General features: G+C 47.0%; 2 protein-coding genes and 1 non-coding gene across 3 annotated transcripts in view; all 3 read right to left on the bottom strand.

Moving 5' to 3' along the window:
• The window catches only part of CPNE7 (copine 7), a 28951-nt gene extending 24956 nt beyond the window's left edge, over nt 1-3995 (bottom strand). Inside the window, exon 1 of the mRNA XM_038753604.1 lies at nt 3930-3995. Coding sequence (XP_038609532.1) covers nt 3930-3935 — 6 coding nt within the window. The 5' untranslated portion in view covers nt 3936-3995. The remainder of the gene's footprint in view (nt 1-3929) is intronic.
• A 4996-nt stretch (nt 3996-8991) lies between these two features.
• Nucleotides 8992-16649, bottom strand: RPL13 (ribosomal protein L13). Its single transcript, XM_038753605.1, has 6 exons — nt 16585-16649; nt 13614-13731; nt 10442-10583; nt 9948-10121; nt 9737-9793; nt 8992-9190 (listed from the first exon to the last, which is right to left on the bottom strand). The coding sequence occupies exons 2-6, from the start codon at nt 13715-13717 to the stop codon at nt 9032-9034; spliced, it is 636 nt and encodes a 211-aa protein (XP_038609533.1). The 5' UTR covers nt 13718-13731; nt 16585-16649; the 3' UTR covers nt 8992-9031.
• Nucleotides 10188-10277, bottom strand: LOC119935461. The gene has a single exon (XR_005453342.1). It is a non-coding gene; the product is annotated as a small nucleolar RNA MBII-202 (small nucleolar RNA).
• Nucleotides 16650-17978: the final 1329 nt, after the last annotated feature.

The following is a 17978-nucleotide window of genomic DNA, read 5'->3' as shown; positions in this document are numbered from 1 at the left end:
GACTGTGAGCCCACTGTTGGGTAGGGACTGTCTCTATATGTTGCCAACTTGTACTTCCCAAGCGCTTAGCACAGTGCTCTGCACACAGTAAGCGCTCAATACGATTGATTGATTGATTGATGACCTCTGACTAAAGCCCGGGCTCTTTCCACTGAGCCATGCTGCTTCCTATGAAGACTGTGAGCCCCCCCCGTGGGCCCACCTGATCACCTTGTAACCTCCCCAGCGCTTAGAACAGTGCTTTGCACGTAGTAAGCGCTTAATAAATGCCATTATTATTATTATTATTATCTTTATGGTGAAGTGCAGATCTGGCATTATAAGGCCAACTGGTCTTAAGTTCCCCATCGAATGTTGGGGAACTTATGTTGCCAACTTGTACTTCCCAAGCGCTTAGTCCAGTGCTCTGCACACAGTAAGCGCTCAATAAATATGATTGATTGATTGATCGAATGAAGTAGGGGGGGCAGCCAGGGATGGGACCCGGGGTAGGGGGGTGATCCTGGGGATAGAGAAACTGGGGGAGAAGAGGAAAGCAAGCCGGGGCTGGGGGAGATATCTACTGGGAGCCTGCCTTTTCCCAGCCCCACCTCAGTTCCCCCCATTTTCCCCCCCAAACCTCCTCCAGGCAAGCTCTCTCCCCGGCTCCCCTGTTACAGCACAGATGTTGTTTGGCCAGAAACTCCCGAGGCATGGACAGAAATATCTGATAACCAATCAACACCCTTGCCGTGTTAATATAGTAGCATCATATAGTAGACACTTCATCTCCAGAGATTGAATAGGATAGAATAAAAAAAAAACAACCCCAAACACTCCAGCTGGATAAATTTAGCATCCTAAAAAAAAAAGTTCAATCCACAAATACGCTTTGGCTCCGGTCCCACAGAATTTTCATTTCGAATGCAAATTGGGAGGAATATTTATTCACTCCAAGCTTCAGCCTTTGTATTTATTCTTCCTGGACAAACAAGGGTGGACAACCATTGTTAGCCTCAGTAACACTTTCTCCTTACTCAAGTGATATTTCGGCTGCATTCTCTTTCTCTCTTTTTCTCTCTCTTCCCCCCACACCCTCAATCCTCCTCTGTGTTTAAAAATGACAAGTCTGACAGTGATCACTACCTCTGTGGGCAAGTGTGACTGAGTAGATTGATGCACTTAACAGTTCCTTCCGCACTGCTCATAAAAAATTGCTACTTTCCGGGCCGAAACAAGTACTGTTTTAGACCTGTCTCTTGTTCAGTTGCCAGTTAAAGAAGGCACTTTCCTTGCAAACACATTTTTAGTGATTGCCCAAGAATTGAGCATTTCCCTTGCATTCTTGGCCTCTAAAACAATCAACTTGGCATCATCACCCTTCCAGACCACCTTTTCTCTTCTTGGGAGCATTTGTGGAAGGGAGAGTCCTGAGTAAAGGATGACCATCCCTTTTTTCTTGCAATTTAGCGGGATTTCTGTCTCTATATGTTGCCAACTTGTACTTCCCAAGGGCTTAGTACAGTGCTCTGCATACAGTAAGTGCTCAATAAATACGACTGATTGATTGATTGATTCTGAGGTCTTTCCGACACTCAGCTCCACTCCAACCTCAACCTCACCTGCCCGTCCTGGGCCTCCATGTGCTCTGCCCTATCTGATCCCCACAGTAAAGACATTTAAAAGCACCCTCTCCGGCGTCAGATGCGGGGGTGAAAATACAAGATAATCAGCTCAGACGTGGCCCCCGTCCCTGGTGGGACTCAGTCCCAGAGAGAGGGAGACCCGGGAACTTAGTCCTATTTTATTGATGAGGGAATGGAGACGGAGATTGGAGAAGTGACTTGCCCGAGGTCACGTAGCCGGTCAGTGGCAGAGCTGGGCCAGAACAGCGCACAGGAAGTGCTCAATCAATCAATCATATTTATTGAGCGCTTACTGTGTGCAGAGCACTGTACTAAGTGCTTGGGAAGTACAAGTTGGCAACATATCATCAATCGCATTTATTGAGCACTTACTATGTGCAGAGCACTGTACTAAGCGCTTGGGAAGTACAAATTGGCAACATATAGAGACAGTCCCTACCCAACAGTGGGCTCACAGTCTAAAAGGGATAATGATAGCATTTATTAAGCGCTTACTATGTGCAAAGCACTGTTCTAAGCGCCGGGGAGGTTAACAAGGTGATCAGGTTGTCCCACGGGGGGCTCACAGTCTTCATCCCCATTTGACAGAGGAGGTAACTGAGGCCCAGAGAAGTTAAGTGACCTGTCCAAAGTCACACAGCTGACAACGGACAGAGCTGGGATTTGAACCCATGACCTCTGACTCCAAATCCCAGGTTCTTTCCACTGAGCCACGCTGCTTCATGACAGAGACAGTCCCTACCCAACAGTGGGCTCACAGTCTAAAAGGGGGAGACAGAGAACAGAACCAAACATACTAACAAAATAAAATAAATAGAATAGACATGTACAAGTAAAATAAGTACAAACGAATGAACACAGGTCTCCTGACTCCCAGCTGTGTGCTCTTCTCACTAGGCCTTCCCCCTACTAGCCCTTCTGTAGCAGAAGCTAGTTGTATGGCTTCTGCTACAGATTCCCTCTCACTATGAATCAATCAGTGGCATTTATTGGGCACTAACTGTGCACAGAGAACTGTGCAAAGTGCTTGGGAAGAAAGAATACAAGAGTCCGTACACGTTTCCTGCCCATAGTCCACATTCCTGACTTCCTTCCTTCCTACCTCTTTCCTTCCAAGCCAGTGATAATCGATTTGCCCCAAAGCTCAGCTGCATTCAAGCTGATCGTTGGCCTTTTACGGCTCCCATGGCCAGGAATGCTCTTGCCGTTGTAACCTGAACTCAAAACGTCAGAGCTGGCTTTAAGCCGGGAAGTGGCCGTCGAGCATCGCTAAAAAGTTTGTTAAAAATATTATAGCAGCACACTGAAGCGTTTTAATAAGTACTGCACATTGCTTTTTAATCTGTGGCATTTTGTAGCTTCAAGGAATCCCTCTAGATTGTAAGCTCGTTGCGGGCGGGGAACAGGCCTTCCGACTCTGTTGTGTTGGGCTCTTCCAAGCACTTAATACAGTGCTCTTCACCCAGAAAGCGCTCACTAAATGCCCTTGGCAACTCCCTTTATTCTGACAGTCTCCCTTTCTGTCTCATAATTCATTGGTCATGTTTCATGCAGTCCCACTTCTGAGTCAAACCTCTCAGGTCACCTTGAGAATCCTGAATTTGCCCTTTGGTTTCCCCACCTTGTACGCACATGCATTCAGAGGTCATGGGTTCGAATCCCTGCTCTGCCACTTGTCAGCTGTGTGACTTTGGGCAAGGCACTTAACTTCTCTGCCCCTCAGTTACCTCATCTGTAAAACCGGAATGAAGACTGTGAGCCCCACGTGATCACCTTGTATCTCCCCCCAGCACTTAGTGATTTGCACATAGTAAGTGCTTAATAAATGCCATTATTATTATTCCCAAGTATGTGGGCCACACCCACCTTCATTTTCCATCAGCATCCTTTCCTTGCGCTTAGAACAGCGATTTGCACATAGTAAGCACTTAATAAATGCCACTATTATTATTCCCAAGTATGTGGACCACACCCACCTTCATTTTCCATCAGCATCCTTTCCTTGCGCTTAGAACAGCGATTTGCACATAGTAAGCACTTAATAAATGCCATTATTATTATTCCCAAGTATGTGGGCCACACCCACCTTCATTGTCCATCCACATCCTTTCCTTGCACTTAGAACAGCGATTTGCATAGTAAGCACTTAATAAATGCCATTATTATTATTCCCAAGTATGTGGACCACACCCACCTTCATTTTCCATCAGCATCCTTTCCTTGCACTTAGAACAGCAATTTGCACATAGTAAGCACTTAATAAATGCCATTATTATTACTCCCAAGTATGTGGACCACACCCACCTTCATTTTCCATCATCAGCAGCCTTTCCTCCCATGGGACTTCTTTGGTTGCTAAATGCCCTGGCAGTGCAGCAGCAATACTGGTGTTTTCTTCTGCTGACTCCTCACCCCTTTGGTCTGCTCTTCACAAAGAGGAGTCGGCTGCAGGGAGCTAGAGGGCAAGTGGTTTAGTACAGTGCTCTGCACCCAGTAAGTGCTCAATAAATATGATTGAATGAAAGTGGATACAGCAGCAGCAGCTGAAGCCAGAAAGCTCAACATCCCCATCACAATTCCTATGAGAAACATTGCTCTGGCCAACCGTTTGGTGGGTCAGAGTCCCTTTCCTTCTCCCCCCTCCCCATCTGGCAATATAGAACAATAATTATGGCATTTGTTAAACGTTATGTGCCAAACGCTGTTCTAAACGCTGGGGTAGATACAAGGTGATCAGGCTGTGCCACGTGGGACTAATCCCCATTTTGCAGATGAGGTAACAGAGAAGTAAAGTGACTTGCCCAAGGTCACAAAGTGGACAAATGGTGGGCCCGGGATTAGAACCCATGTCCTCTGACTCCTAATCCCTTGCTCTTTCCACTAAGCTACAGATGGCAGTTTACCGGAGAGATTTGGTAATAATAATAATGATGGCATTTATTAAGCGCTTACTATGTGCAAAGCACTATTCTAAGCATTGGGGAGGTTACAAGGTGATCAGGTTGTCCCACTGGGGGCTCACAGTCTTAATCCCCATTTTACAGATAACTGAGGCCCAGATAAGTGAAGTGACTTGCCCAAAGTCACACAGCTGACAATTGGTGGAGCTGGGATTTGAACTCCAAAGCCCGGGCTCTTTTCACCGAGCCACGCTGCTTCTCTACTGGGATGCCTCCTCTCCACGTATCTTGCAAACTAAATAATAATTATAGTGTTTGTTAAGCACTTACTATGTGTCAGGCACTGTACTGAGAACAGGGGTGGATACAAGCAAATCAGGTTGGACACGGTCCCCGTCCCACATGGGGCTCACAGCCTCAACCCCCATTTTACAGATGAGGGAACTGAGCCCTACAGAAGTGACTTACCCAAGGTCACACAGCAGACAAGTGGCAGAGCGGGATTAGAACCCATTCAATCGTATTTATTGAGCGCTTACTGTGTGCACAGCACTGTACTAAGCGTTTGGGAAGTCCAAGTTGGCAACATATAGAGACAGTCCCTACCCAACAGTGGGCTCACAGTCTAGAAGGGGGTGACAGAGAACGAAACAAAACATATTAACAAAATAAAATAAATAGAATATGTACAAGTAAAATGGAGTAATAAATACGTACAAACACACATATATATATGTACATATATCAATCAATCATATTTATTGAGCACTTACTGTGTGCAGAGCACTGTACTAAGCGCTTGGGAAGTCCGAGTTGGCAACATATAGAGACGGTCCCTACCCAACAGTGGGCTCACAGTCTAGAAGGGGGTGACAGAGAACAAAACATATTAACAAAATAAAATAAATAGAATATGTACAAGTAGAGTAATACATACAAACACACACATATATATATGTACATATATCAATCAATCAATCGTATTTATTGAGCGCTTACTGTGTGCAGAGCACTGTACTAAGCTCTTGGGAAGTACAAGTTGGCAACATCTAGAGACAGTCCCTACCCAACAGTGGGCTCACAGTCTAGAAGGGGGAGACAGAGAACAAAACCAAACATACTAACAAAATAAAATAAATAGAATAGATAGGAACAAGTAAAATAAATAGAGTAATAAATATGTACAAACATATATACATATATACAAGTGCTGTGGGGAAGGGAAGGAGGTAAGATGTGGGGGATGGAGAGGGGGACGAGGAAGGAGGGGAACCCATGACCTTCCAAATGCCAGATCCCACCAGGGAGCCCCATGTGCTCGACTATCCTACGTCTATTTTGTCGAAACAGTTGGGGAGGAAAGGCATGAGATCACACCAGTCGGTCACTGCAAACCGGCTGGAGTTTTACACTGGCACATGCCAGCGCCATATCGTGGGGGAAAAAAATACCTTTTCTCAGCTGAGGATTTCCGTGTTATAACACTGAGAAAATAGAACTCGGAGGAAGCGGAGCGGAGTTAGGGATCGGTCCGGTGAACATGGAAAGGATGACGCTACCGTGGAAGGATCTGAATTGGGTAAATTAGGGCACAAAACAGACGGCATAAAACAGAGAAGCAATGTGGCTTAGTGGAAAGAGCACGGAGGTCGTGGGTTCTAATCCCCGCTCTGCCACTTACCTGCGGGCAAATTACTTCACTCATTCAATCGTATTTATTGATTTATTTATTCTCTATTTATTTATTTATTTATTTTACTTGTACATATCTATTCTATTTATTTTATTTTGTTAGTATGTTTGGTTTTATTCTTGGTCTCCCCCTTTTAGACTGTGAGCCCACTGTTGGGTAGGGACTGTCTCTATATGTTGCCAATTTGTACTTCCCAAGCGCTTAGTACAGTGCTCTGCACATAGTAAGTGTTCAATAAATACGATTGATGATGATGATGATTTATTGAGCGCTTACTGTATGCAGACCATTGTACTAAGCGCTTGGAAAGTACAATTCAGCAACAAACAGAGACAGCCCTAAGGTCACACCGCACTTCATTTCTCTGTCCCTGTTACCTCATCTGTAAACTGGGGATTGAAATTGTTAACCCCACGTGTACAACCCAATTTGCATGTATCCTCCCCAACGCTCAGTACAGTGCCTCATACATAGTAAGCGCTTAATAAAATACCATAATTATTATTATTTATGGCCAACCGGCTCATTACCTTTTCAATTTTGGGTTCCACCAGACGGGACCTTCTCTTTCACCTTTCCCAGCACTTAGTACAGTGCTCTGCATCCAGTAAGTGCTTACTATTATTACTATTTTTAGAATTGGGACTGTGTCCAACGCAATTTGCTTGTATCCTCTCCAGCGCTTAGTACAGTGCCTCATACATAGTAAGTGCTTAATAAAATACCATAATTTTTATTATTTATGGCCAATCGGCTCATTACCTTTTAGATTTTGAGTTCCACTGGACAGGACCTTCTCTTTCACCTTTCCTGGCACTTAGTACAGTGCTCTGCATCCAGTAAGTGCTTACTATTATTGCTATTTTTAGAATCCTCCTGTAGGGTTGGCTTGTAGGTTCAACCAGAGCAGAAATAGCTGGCTTAACCTCTCCGGGCCTGAAGAGAAAATAATAATATTGGTATCTGTTAAGCGCTTACTGTGTGCCAAGCACTGTTCTAAGCACCGGGGTAGATACTAATCAGGTTGTTCCACGTGGGGCTCAGTCTTTCATTCAATCATATTTATTGAGCGCTTACTGCGCTTGGGAAGTACAAGTTGGCAACATATAGAGACGGTCCCTACCCAACAGCGGGCTCACAGTCTTCATCCCCATTTTACAGATGAGGGAACTGAGGCACGGAGAAGTGGCTTGCCCAGGGACACAAAGCTGACAAGTGGCGGAGTCAGCCTTAGAACCCATGACCTCTGACTCCCAAACCCCATAAATTTAAATTCCACACTTTTTATCTAACGCAGCACTTTGCACCTAGTAAGTGCTTAATAGTAATTATGGTATTCGTTAGGTGCTTACTACGTGCCAGGCACTGTATGAAGCCCTGAGGCAGATACACACATAGGGCTCACAATCAATCATATTTATCAAATGCTTGCTACGTGCAGGACTGTTCTAAGCGGTTGGGAGAGTCCAACGGAATTAGCAGACCCGTTTCCCGTCCATAAGAAGTTTTAATCCCCATTTTACAGATGAGGTAACAGGCAAGTGCCCAGATCAAACAACAGAGAAGTGGCACAGCGGGGATTAGAACCCAGGTCCTTGATTTCTAGACTGTGAGCCCGTTGTTGGGTAGGGACCGTCCCTCTGTGTGGCCCATTTGTATTTCCCAAGTGCTTAGTACAGTGCTCTGCACACCGTAAGTACTCAACACAACTGAATGAATGCCCAGGCCCTCTAGACCACGCTTTTTATAAGTGGACATTATTCAAAATGTTGCTTTCACAAATCAGTTCCAGACTTCTACGCACAGTAAGCACTCGTATAACAGGGCTGATCAATCGTATTTATTGAGCGCTTACTGTGTGCAGAGCACTGTACTAAGCACTTGGAAAGTACAAGTTGGCAACATATAGAGACAGTCCCTACCCAACAGTGGGCTCAGTCTATAAGGGGTGACAGAGAACAAAACCAAACATACTAACAAAATAAGATACAATAGATATGTACAAGTAAAATAGAGTAATAAATATGTACAAACATACATACATATATACAGGTGCTGTGGGGAAGGGAAGGAGGTAAGATGGGGGGATGGAGGGGGGGCGAGGGGGAGAGGAAGGAAGGGGCTCAGTCTGGGAAGGCCTCCTGGAGGAGGTGAGCTCTCAGCAGGGCCTTGAAGGGAGGGAGAGAGCTAGCTTGGCGGATGGGCAGAGGGAGGGCATTCCAGGCCAGGGGGAGGACGTGGGCCGGGGGTCGATGGCGGGACAGGCGAGAACGAGGCACGGTGAGGAGATTAGCAGTGGCAGAGGAGCGGAGGGTGCGCGCTGGGCTGGAGAAGGAGAGAAGGGAGGTGAGGTAGGAGGGGGCGAGGGGATGGATGGATGGACAGCCTTGAAGCCCAGGGTGAGGAGTTTCTGCCTGATGCGCAGATTGATTGGTAGCCACTGGAGATTTTTGAGGAGGGGAGTAACATGCCCAGAGCGTTTCTGGACAAAGACAATCCAAGCAGCAGCATGAAGTATGGATTGAAGTGGGGAGAGACATGAGGATGGGAGATCAAGGTCTTGGGTTTCTTCCCATCGCAGTTAGGATTAAATCAGAGGGTTGTCCAACTGTCAGAAAAGCTAGTTGCAGCCCACCATTTGTACTCACATTTCTGGTACCACTGGATCCCCTTGCAGACCTGCACGCTCCACTCGGAGACACATCCTACAGAACGGAGCCAAACGCCCTCGTCTCCAGGTTTGCATCTAGCCCCAAACCACAAGACTCAGGGATGTTTTGTCATATTTTATTGTAAGTTCCCAACAGAGCCACTTATTTTTTCTTCTCCACATCCTGCTCTGCAGCTTCCTTGGCTCTTTTTGCCCGGATACCGAAGAGACGGGCATTGGCCCGAGCCATACGGAGGCTTGCAAATGCCTTGAACTTCTTCTCGTCTGCTGTAATGACCCGAGCCTTCTCTCTCTTGTACACCTGCAAGGAGAGGAAGGCCAATTAGTTCAGACAAGTTGTCAGGGACAGGGGGAGAAATTTGAGGGCCACCATTAATAAACAGGGTCAAATCAGAGATCTAATGATTAAACGGTAATAAAGTAACTAGGATGGAGGGATGACAAGATTGGAAATTGATTTTTTAAAGGATATTGGGATTTAGCCTGAACTTTCCAATTCCTTGGGATCTTTTCTCTTTCATTCATTCATTTAATCGTATGTAACTGAGCACTTGCTGTGTGCAGAGCACTGTACTAAGCGCTTGGGAAGCACAAGTTGGCTATATATAGACAGTCCCTACCCAACAACGGGCTCACAGTCTAGAAGCAGGACCACCAATGTCCTCTACAGGCACATCGTAAGCTCCTTATAATCAACGGACACCTCAATTCATCCTTTCTTTACCAGCAGGTGCCAAACCCAAATTGCAATACCCATTCGCCATTTAACCCCGCTCCTCAATCTTATCCATGAAGCAGAAATAAATGCCGATATGAGAACTTTCACCCAAGCCAGTAATTCACTTACATTCCTGATGGGCATGACTGGTCCCCTAAGTTGGGTGGCCATCTTAAGTTCTTCAGCCTAGAAAAACAAAAAAAAAACCAAACACCATTAGTGCATCTCACACCAGTCGAGAAACCTCAGAGCGTTGAGCAACTCCCCAAGTGTCCCAGAATTTTCCACAGGCAGATGCTTTAGCAGCCCATGGATACAGTGAAACCCCAGCCATACTTACAGAACTGTCTCCCTTCTTGGGCGCAGAAGGTTTCCTCGGGAAGAGGATGAGTTTGGAGCGGTACTCCTTCAGCCGCTGCACGTTGGCCTGGAGGGATTCTGTAGACTTATTCCGTCTCCTGGGATCCACAGAGATACCAATGGTACGAGCCACTTTCTTATGGATCCCAGCCATCTGCACCCCCAAAAGACACAAGAATCAGACGCTGTCCTCCCTCCGGCTAAACAGCTCCCGTGCTCTACTGAGTGGCCGCCGCAGTCATCAGATGGAAAAGGGTTCAAATAGACTTTCATCAGAGGCAGTACAGAGATTCCGGAGAATGTGTCATCATTTGACTGCGAGGCCGACTCAGAACCAAGGCTTGGAAACAATGGCACACGACTAAAATACCCGTCGGTATTACCAAGTTTTAGGTCAAGGTATATGAGCAGAAAACCAAACGCTTGGCCAAAATACCAAAATGTAAAGCCCAGCATAGAAATACCGGTACTCACCTTCAGCTCCTCCAGACTGAATCCTCTCCCAGCCCGAACTTTAGTGTGGTATCGAACGGTGGGACATCGAACGATGGGTCGGATGGGCCCAGATGCTGGGCGAGGGGCAATGCGACGGGCCTTCGCCTGGCGAGCCTTTCGTCTGGACAGATAGAAGCAGAGGTCAATAAAAGGCAACTTCTTCCCTTCCGGGGCGTATTGAGTGCTCACTGTGTGCGGCACACTGTACTAAGCACTTGGGAGAAGACAATACAAAGGAGTAGGTAGACATATTCCCTGTCCACGAGGAGCTTACAGTCTAGACTGGTATTAGAAATATGAACAAAAGCATCGTGAGGCTGAGGCTGACTAAAGGGCACAAATCCAAGTGTAAGGGCAACACAGATGGAGAGGGAGAAGGGGAAATGAGGACTTAATCAGGGAAGGCCTCTTGGAAAAGTCTTTTTAATATGGCTTTCAAGATGGGGGAGGGAGCTCCAGGCCCAGAGGCAGGACACGGTTCAGGGGGTCAGCGATAGATGAGATTGAGGTACAGTGGCTTCTATTTTCACTCGCATTAGGCGTGAAGTTTGCATGCTGGGTTTTAGACGGAAATCAATGAGGTAAGATGGGAGGGGGCGAGTTGAGTGCTTTAAAGCCAATGCTAAGGAGTTTCTGTTTAACGCACATCCAAGCCGTCACCAAAACCTGCCGGTCTCAGCTCCGCAACATTGCCAAGATCCGCCCTTTCCTCTCCATCCAAACCGCTACCCTGCTCATTCAAGCTCTCATCCTATCCCGTCTGGACTACTGCACCAGCCTTCTCTCTGATCTCCCATCCTCGTGTCTCTCTCCACTTCAATCCATACTTCATGCTGCTGCCCGGATTATCTTTGTCCAGAAACACTCTGGGCATATTACTCCCCTTCTCAAAAATCTCCAATGGCTACCGATCAATCTGCGCATCAGGCAGAATCTCCTCACCCTGGGCTTCAAGGCTGTCCATCACCTCGCCCCCTCCTACCTCACCTCCCTTCTCTCCTTCTCTAGCCCAGCCCGCACCCTCCGCTCCTCCACCGCTAATCTCCTCACTGTACCTCGTTCTCGCCTGTTCCGCCGTCGACCCCCGGCCCACGTCATCCCCCGGGCCTGGAATGCCCTCCCTCCCAACATCCGCCAAGCTAGCTCTCTTCCTCCCTTCAAGGCCCTACTGAGAGCTCACCTCCTCCGGGAGGCCTTCCCAGACTGAGCCCCTTCTTTCCTCTCCCCCTCGTCCCCCCTCCATCCCCCCGTCTTACCTCCTTCCCTTCCCCACAGCACCTGTATATATGTATATATGGTTGTACATATTACTCTATTTATTTATTTATTTATTTTACTTGTACATTTCTATCCTATTTATTTTATTTTGTTGGTATGTTTGGTTCTGTTCTCTGTCTCCCCCTTTTAGACTGTGAGCCCACTGTTGGGTAGGGACTGTCTCTATGTGTTGCCAATTTGTACTTCCCAAGCGCTTAGTACAGTGCTCTGCACATAGTAAGCGCTCAATAAATATGATTGATTGATTGATTGATTGCACAGGTGGATGGTCAACCGCTGGAGGTTTAAGCAGGGAAACATGGAGTGAACTTTATACAGAAAAATGAGGAGGGCAGCAGAGTGAAGTATGGACTGAATTAGGGAGAGACAGGAGGCTGGAAGATCAGGGTAGGTGCTTGGATCAACGTGGTAGAAACTTGGATGGAGAGAAAAGGGCAGGATTAGACTGAATGTGTGTTGAATTAGAGATGAGTTGAGGATACTGCCAACATTACGGTTTTGTGAGACAAGGGTGGTGCTGTTTACAGGAGTGGTAAATTCAGGGGATGGGAAGGTATGTTTTGTAAATGTTAAGTTTGAGGTGTCGACGGGACATCTAAAGAGAGATGACTTGAAAAGAGGAAATGTGACCCTGCAGAGGAGTAGGGTCAGGACTTGAGGTGTAGATCTGGGAATCATCTGATTAGAAGAGGCAGCTGAAACCATGGGAGCAATAAAGGTCTCCGTGGAGAATAGAATCACCTTGGGTCCAAGCATCATGGTTGGTCTTTTACAGCCCAATTACTGGCCTTCCTGACCACCAGACTCTCTCTTTTTTAATAGCATTTATTAAGCTCTTACTCTGTGCCAAGCACTGTTCTAAGCGCTGGGGAGGTTACAAGGTGATCAGGTTGTCCCATGTGGGGCTCACTGTCTTAATCCCCATTTTACAGACGAGGGAACTGAGGCACAGAGAAATTAAGTGACTTGCCCAAAGTCACTCAGCTGACAATTGGTGGAGCTGGAATTAGAACCCCTGACCTCTGACTCCAAAGCCCGGGCTCTTTCCACTGAGCCACGCTACTTCTCTTCAGTCCACGCCAAAACTGCTGTCCCGAATCATATGCCTTGAAACTTCTCTTGTTCTGCAAAAGCGCCCAGTGGCTACCCGTGTTCTCCTTTAAGCTTCCTGGATCTCCATCAGCAACACCCTGCCTTACAGTATCAGCTCTTTTTACTCACTCCTTCCTTCCTAAAGCTCACCTGATTAACTCGCTCAAGGCTTCCACCTGACCCCTTGTTCACTGTTCCACTAACTTGGGAGCCTCCCTCCCTTCCCAGACCCCGGCCCTCCCAAACCTCTTCTCTCTGGGAAGCCGTCCCCGATTAATTACCGACACCAGAAATTGTATCAACTCAACAGTCACTCAGAGCACTCCACATACTTACTCCCGTTCCCATCACTTTCGTGCATTCACTTTGAATTTTGTTATTTCAACCTGGCACTTTCACATTAAAGCCTGGTCTTTATTCACTATACTACTTTCCCGAGCCAGCACTTTTGCATAAACATCTGTTTTAGCTTAAGCTATACATGGAAGAATAAACATCAGAATAAGTTGTGAATAATCCTAAGTATGTCATCCACAGGCCCATGGGGCCACCTAGCTTCTTGTTCAAAAAAAAATAAATAAACCAAAAGTCACTGGAAAAGGGCTGCCACTTTATTTCCAGCTGACCACGCACAAGAAAGAGCACTTCCTAAAAATAAGCTGGAAGTTACAATTAAGTAGTCCTCTAGTATCAGGCTTTACATTCAAGTAGTCACTTGACCAATTTTTGAATTTTCAGGATCCTGAAGTGTACGCCCCACCAGATGCCCCCGAAGATTTACCTGCGGATTTTCCTGGCGGGCTGGTTGAACCACGTGGCAACTCTCCTTTGCCAATCTTTGTGGAAATGGGGCTTCAAGATCATGCCATTTCGGCTGGGCGCCATGGCTGCCTAGGGCCCTGAAAGAACAAGAGGCATTTTCGTTAGGGCAGCAGCCAACGTCAGGAAAGCCTGGAAACTTTGATCCCAGAGCCTAACGACTCTGCAGGCCCAGAAAACCACATCACCCCGCGAGGAACAGCCCGACCTGCCCGGCCACAAGTCGGGGACTAAAGATGTGCGACCCCTCAACAAGCCGGCAGGGTCTCCAGCTGACACCAACCCTGCCTTCCTCGGGGAACCATTTCTAACTCCCCGACTAGCCTTTTAAATAAATAATTATGGTATTTGCTAAGCGCTACGTGCAAAGCACTGTTCTAGGCGCTGGGGAGGTTATAAGGTGATCAGGCTGTCCCATGGGGGTTCACAATTTTAACCCCCATTTTACAGATGAGGTAACAGGCACAGAGAAGTAAAGGGGCTTGCCCAAGGTCACACAGCTGACAGTTGGTGCAGCCTGGATTTGAACCCATGACCTCTGACTCCAGAGCCACTGAGCCTGCCATGGTTATTATTATTATTCTCTGGGCCTCAGTTCCCTCGTCTGTAAGATGGGGATGAAGTCTGTGAGCCCCATGTGTGACAACCTGATCGCCTTAGAGAAGCGGCATGGCTCAGTGGAAAGAGCCCGGGCTTTGGAGTCAGAGGTCATGGGTTCAAATCCCCACTCCCAACTGGTCATCTGTGTGACTTTGGGTAAGTCACTTCACTTCTCTGGGCCTCAGTTCCCTCATCTGTAAAACGGGGATGAAGACTGTGAGCCCCCCCCCATGGGCCAACCTGATCACTTTGTAACCTCCCCGGCGCTTAGAACAGTGCTTTGCACATAGTAAGTACTTGTGAGCCCGCTACTGGGTAGGGACCGTCGTCTCTATATGTTACCAACCTGTACTTCCCAAGCGCTTAGTACAGTGCTCTGCACACAGTAAGCGCTCAATACGATTGAATGAATGCCGTTATCACTGTATCCCCCAGCACTTAAAACAATGCTTCGCACATAGTAAGTGCTTAACAAATGCGACTATTATCGTTATTACAGCGCTCTGCACACAGTAAGCACTCAATCCGATTGAATGAATGAATGCCATTTTTATTACTGTATCCCCCCCAGCGCTTAGAACAGTACTTCGAACATAGTAAGCGCTTAACCAATGCCACTATTATTATTACAGTGCTCTGCACATAGTAAGCGCTCAATAAATACAACTGAGTGAATACCATTATTATTATTATATCCCCCCAGCACTTAGAACAGTGCTTCGCACACAGTAAGTGTTTAACCAATGCCACTATTATTATTGTTATTACAGTGCTCTGCACACAGTAAGCGCTCAATAAATGATTGAGTGAATGAATGCATTATTGTATCCCCCAGCGCTTAGAACAGTGCTTCACACGTAGTAAGGGCTTAAGAAATGTCACTATTATTATTATTACAGTGCTCTGCACAGTAAGTGCTCAATAAACACGATTGAATGAGTGCCATTATTACATCCCCCAGCGCTTAGAACAGTGCTTCGCACACAGTAAGCGCTCAATAAATGATTGAATGAATTCCATTAGTATTATTGTATCCCCCCATTGGTTAGAACAGTGCTTCGCGCATAGTAAGCACTTAACAAATGTCACTATTATTACAGTGCTCTGCACACAGTAAGTACTCAATAAATACGACTGAATGAATGCATTATTATTGTATCCCCCCCAGTGCTTAGTACAGTGCTTCGCACGTAGCACGCGCTTAACAAATGTCACTATTATAATTATTACTAGTGTTCTGCACACAGAAAGCGCTCAATAAATGATTGAGTGAATGAATGCCATTATATTGTATCTCCCAGCGCTTAGTACAGTGCTTCGCACGTAATAAGCGCTTAACAAATGTCACTATTATTACTACAGTGCTCTGCACACAGTAAGCGCTCAATAAATGATTGAGTGAATGCCATTATCATTGTATCCCCCCAGTACTTAGAACGGTGCTTCAATCAATCGTATTTATTGAGCGCTTCCTGTGTGCAAAGCACTGGACTAAGCGCTCGGGAAGTACAAGCTGGCAACATATGGAGACGGTCCCTACCCAACAGTGGGCTCACAGTCTAGAAGGGGGAGACAAAAAACAAGAAAAAACAAACAAAATAAAATAGATAGGTACAAGTAAAATAAACAGAGTAATAAGCGCTTAACAATTGTTACTATTATTACTATTATCATTATTACCACAGTGCTCTGCACACAATAAGTGCTCAATAGACACGACTGAATGCTAGCTAGCAAAGCTCGCTCTCTTCCTCCCTGCAAGGCCCTGCTGAGAGCTCACCTCCTCCAAGAGGCCTTCCCAGACTGAGCCCCTTCCTTCCTCTCCCCCTCGTCCCCCTCTCCATCCCCCCATCTTACCTCCTTCCCTTTCCCACAGCACCTATATATATGTATATATGTTTGTACGTATTTCTGACTATTTATTTTACTTGTACATATCTATTCTATTTATTTTACTTTGTTAGTATGTTTGGTTTTGTTCTCTGTCTCCCCCTTCTAGACTGTGAGCCCACTGTTGGGTAGGGACTGTCTCTAGATGATGCCAATTTGTACTTCCCAAGCGCTTAGTACAGTGCTCTGCACATAGTAAGCGCTCAATACGACTGATGATGAATGAACACAACTGAGGGAATTGAATGGATGATGGCTGTGGGCCAAGGTCCCTCGGGGGGACGATGGCGGGAACACCCGGCGGCTTCCCCTGCGTCTCCCGCCGTCCCAAGCCAAAGCCACGATGGCGGAAAGGTCCGATGACGCCCCTCGGTGACCCCCCGGCCCTTCCCGGCCGCGGATGGCATCGGATTGTCCAGGGCGACGGGACGATGGCGACTCACCTTCCTCCTCACACGGAGAACGGCCGAGCGGAAAGGAAGGCCCCGTCGCAAAGCACGCTGGGATAGCCGCCCCTTCGACCTATCAAAAGGAAGGCCCTCTCGCAGAGCCCGCTGGGATAGCCGCCCCTTCGACCTATCAAAAGCCGCGCTACGCGCCAACCAATCGGAGGGCGAGCGCGTCGGCGCGTAGCCGCCTTTACAAAGATGGAGCCCGATTTAAAGGGGCCGCGCAGGAAATAAGGGAGGCTGGGCCCATTCATTCAATCGTATTCATTGAGCGCTTACTGTGTGCAGAGCACTGGAATAAGCGCTTGGGAAGTCCAAGTTGGCAACATCTAGAGACGGTACCTACCCAACAGTGGGCTCACAGGCTAGAAGGGGGAGACAAACAAAACATATTAACAAAATAAGTAGAATAAATATGTACAAACACATATACATATAGACAGGTGCTGTGGGGAAGGGAAGGGGGTAAGGCGGGGGGGATGGAGAGGGGGAAGAGGGGGAGAGGAAGGAGGGGGCTCAGTCTGGTAAGGCCTCCTGGGGGAGGCCCAACTATGCCCTCCCTCCACAGCCCACTTTTGGGTAGGGACTGTCTCTATATGTTGCCAGCTTGTACTTCCCAAGCGCTTAGTACAGTGCTCTGCACCCAGGAAGCGCTCAATAAATACGATTGATTGATTCATTGATTTATTGATCCGCCAAGCTAGCTCTCTTCCTCCAAAGCCCTACTGAGAGGTCACCTCCTCCAAGAGGCCTTCCCACACTTCCTCTCCCCCCTTCCCATCCCCCCCCCGCACAGCACCTGTATATATGGATGATGATGATGGCATTTGTTAAGCGCTTACTATGTGCAAAGCACTGTTCTCTAAGTGCTGGGGAGGTTACAAGGTGATCAGGTTGTCCCACGGGGGGCTCACAGCTGACAATTGCCAGAGCCGGGATTTGAACCCATGACCACCGACTCCAAAGCCCGTGCTCTTCCCACTGTGCCACACTGCTTCTCTATGTATATATATGTATATATTTTTGTATGTATTTATTACTCTATTTTACTTGTACATATTTATTCTATTTATTTTATTCTGTTAATATGTTTTGTTTTGTTCTCTATCTCCCCCTTCTAGATTGTGAGCCCGCTGCTGGGTAGGGACCGTATCTATATGTTGCCAACTTGGACTTCCCAAGCGCTTAGTACAGTGCTCTGCACACAGTAAGCACTCAATAAATACGACTGAATGAATGGTCACACAGCAGACAAGTGGTGGAGCTGGGACTAGAACCCAGGCCTGTGCTGTTTCCATCACCTACCCCCTGTTCTTCTTCTTTATTGGTTGGTGATGGGAGTCAGAGGTCATGGGTTCGAATCCTGACTTCCCCATGTGTCTGCTGTG

Source organism: Tachyglossus aculeatus, chromosome 11 (genome assembly GCF_015852505.1).
Source record: "Tachyglossus aculeatus isolate mTacAcu1 chromosome 11, mTacAcu1.pri, whole genome shotgun sequence".
Classification (NCBI taxonomy): Eukaryota; Metazoa; Chordata; class Mammalia; order Monotremata; family Tachyglossidae; genus Tachyglossus; species Tachyglossus aculeatus.
The sequence above is the reverse complement of the archived record's forward strand: the minus strand, read 5'-3'. Positions and strand labels throughout refer to the sequence as shown.

Bases quoted from the DNA above. Each gene is read 5' to 3' on its own strand.
- RPL13 (XM_038753605.1), bottom strand. From the start codon at position 13,717: ATGGCGCCCAGCCGAAATGGCATGATCTTGAAGCCCCATTTCCACAAA. The intron at 10,584-13,613 runs GTAAATCTTCGG...CTATCTGTCCAG, and splicing joins CCCGCCAGGAAAATCCGCAG to ACGAAAGGCTCGCCAGGCGA. The intron at 9,191-9,736 runs GTAAGTGAATTA...CTCTCCTTGCAG, and splicing joins CAGTCATGCCCATCAGGAAT to GTGTACAAGAGAGAGAAGGC.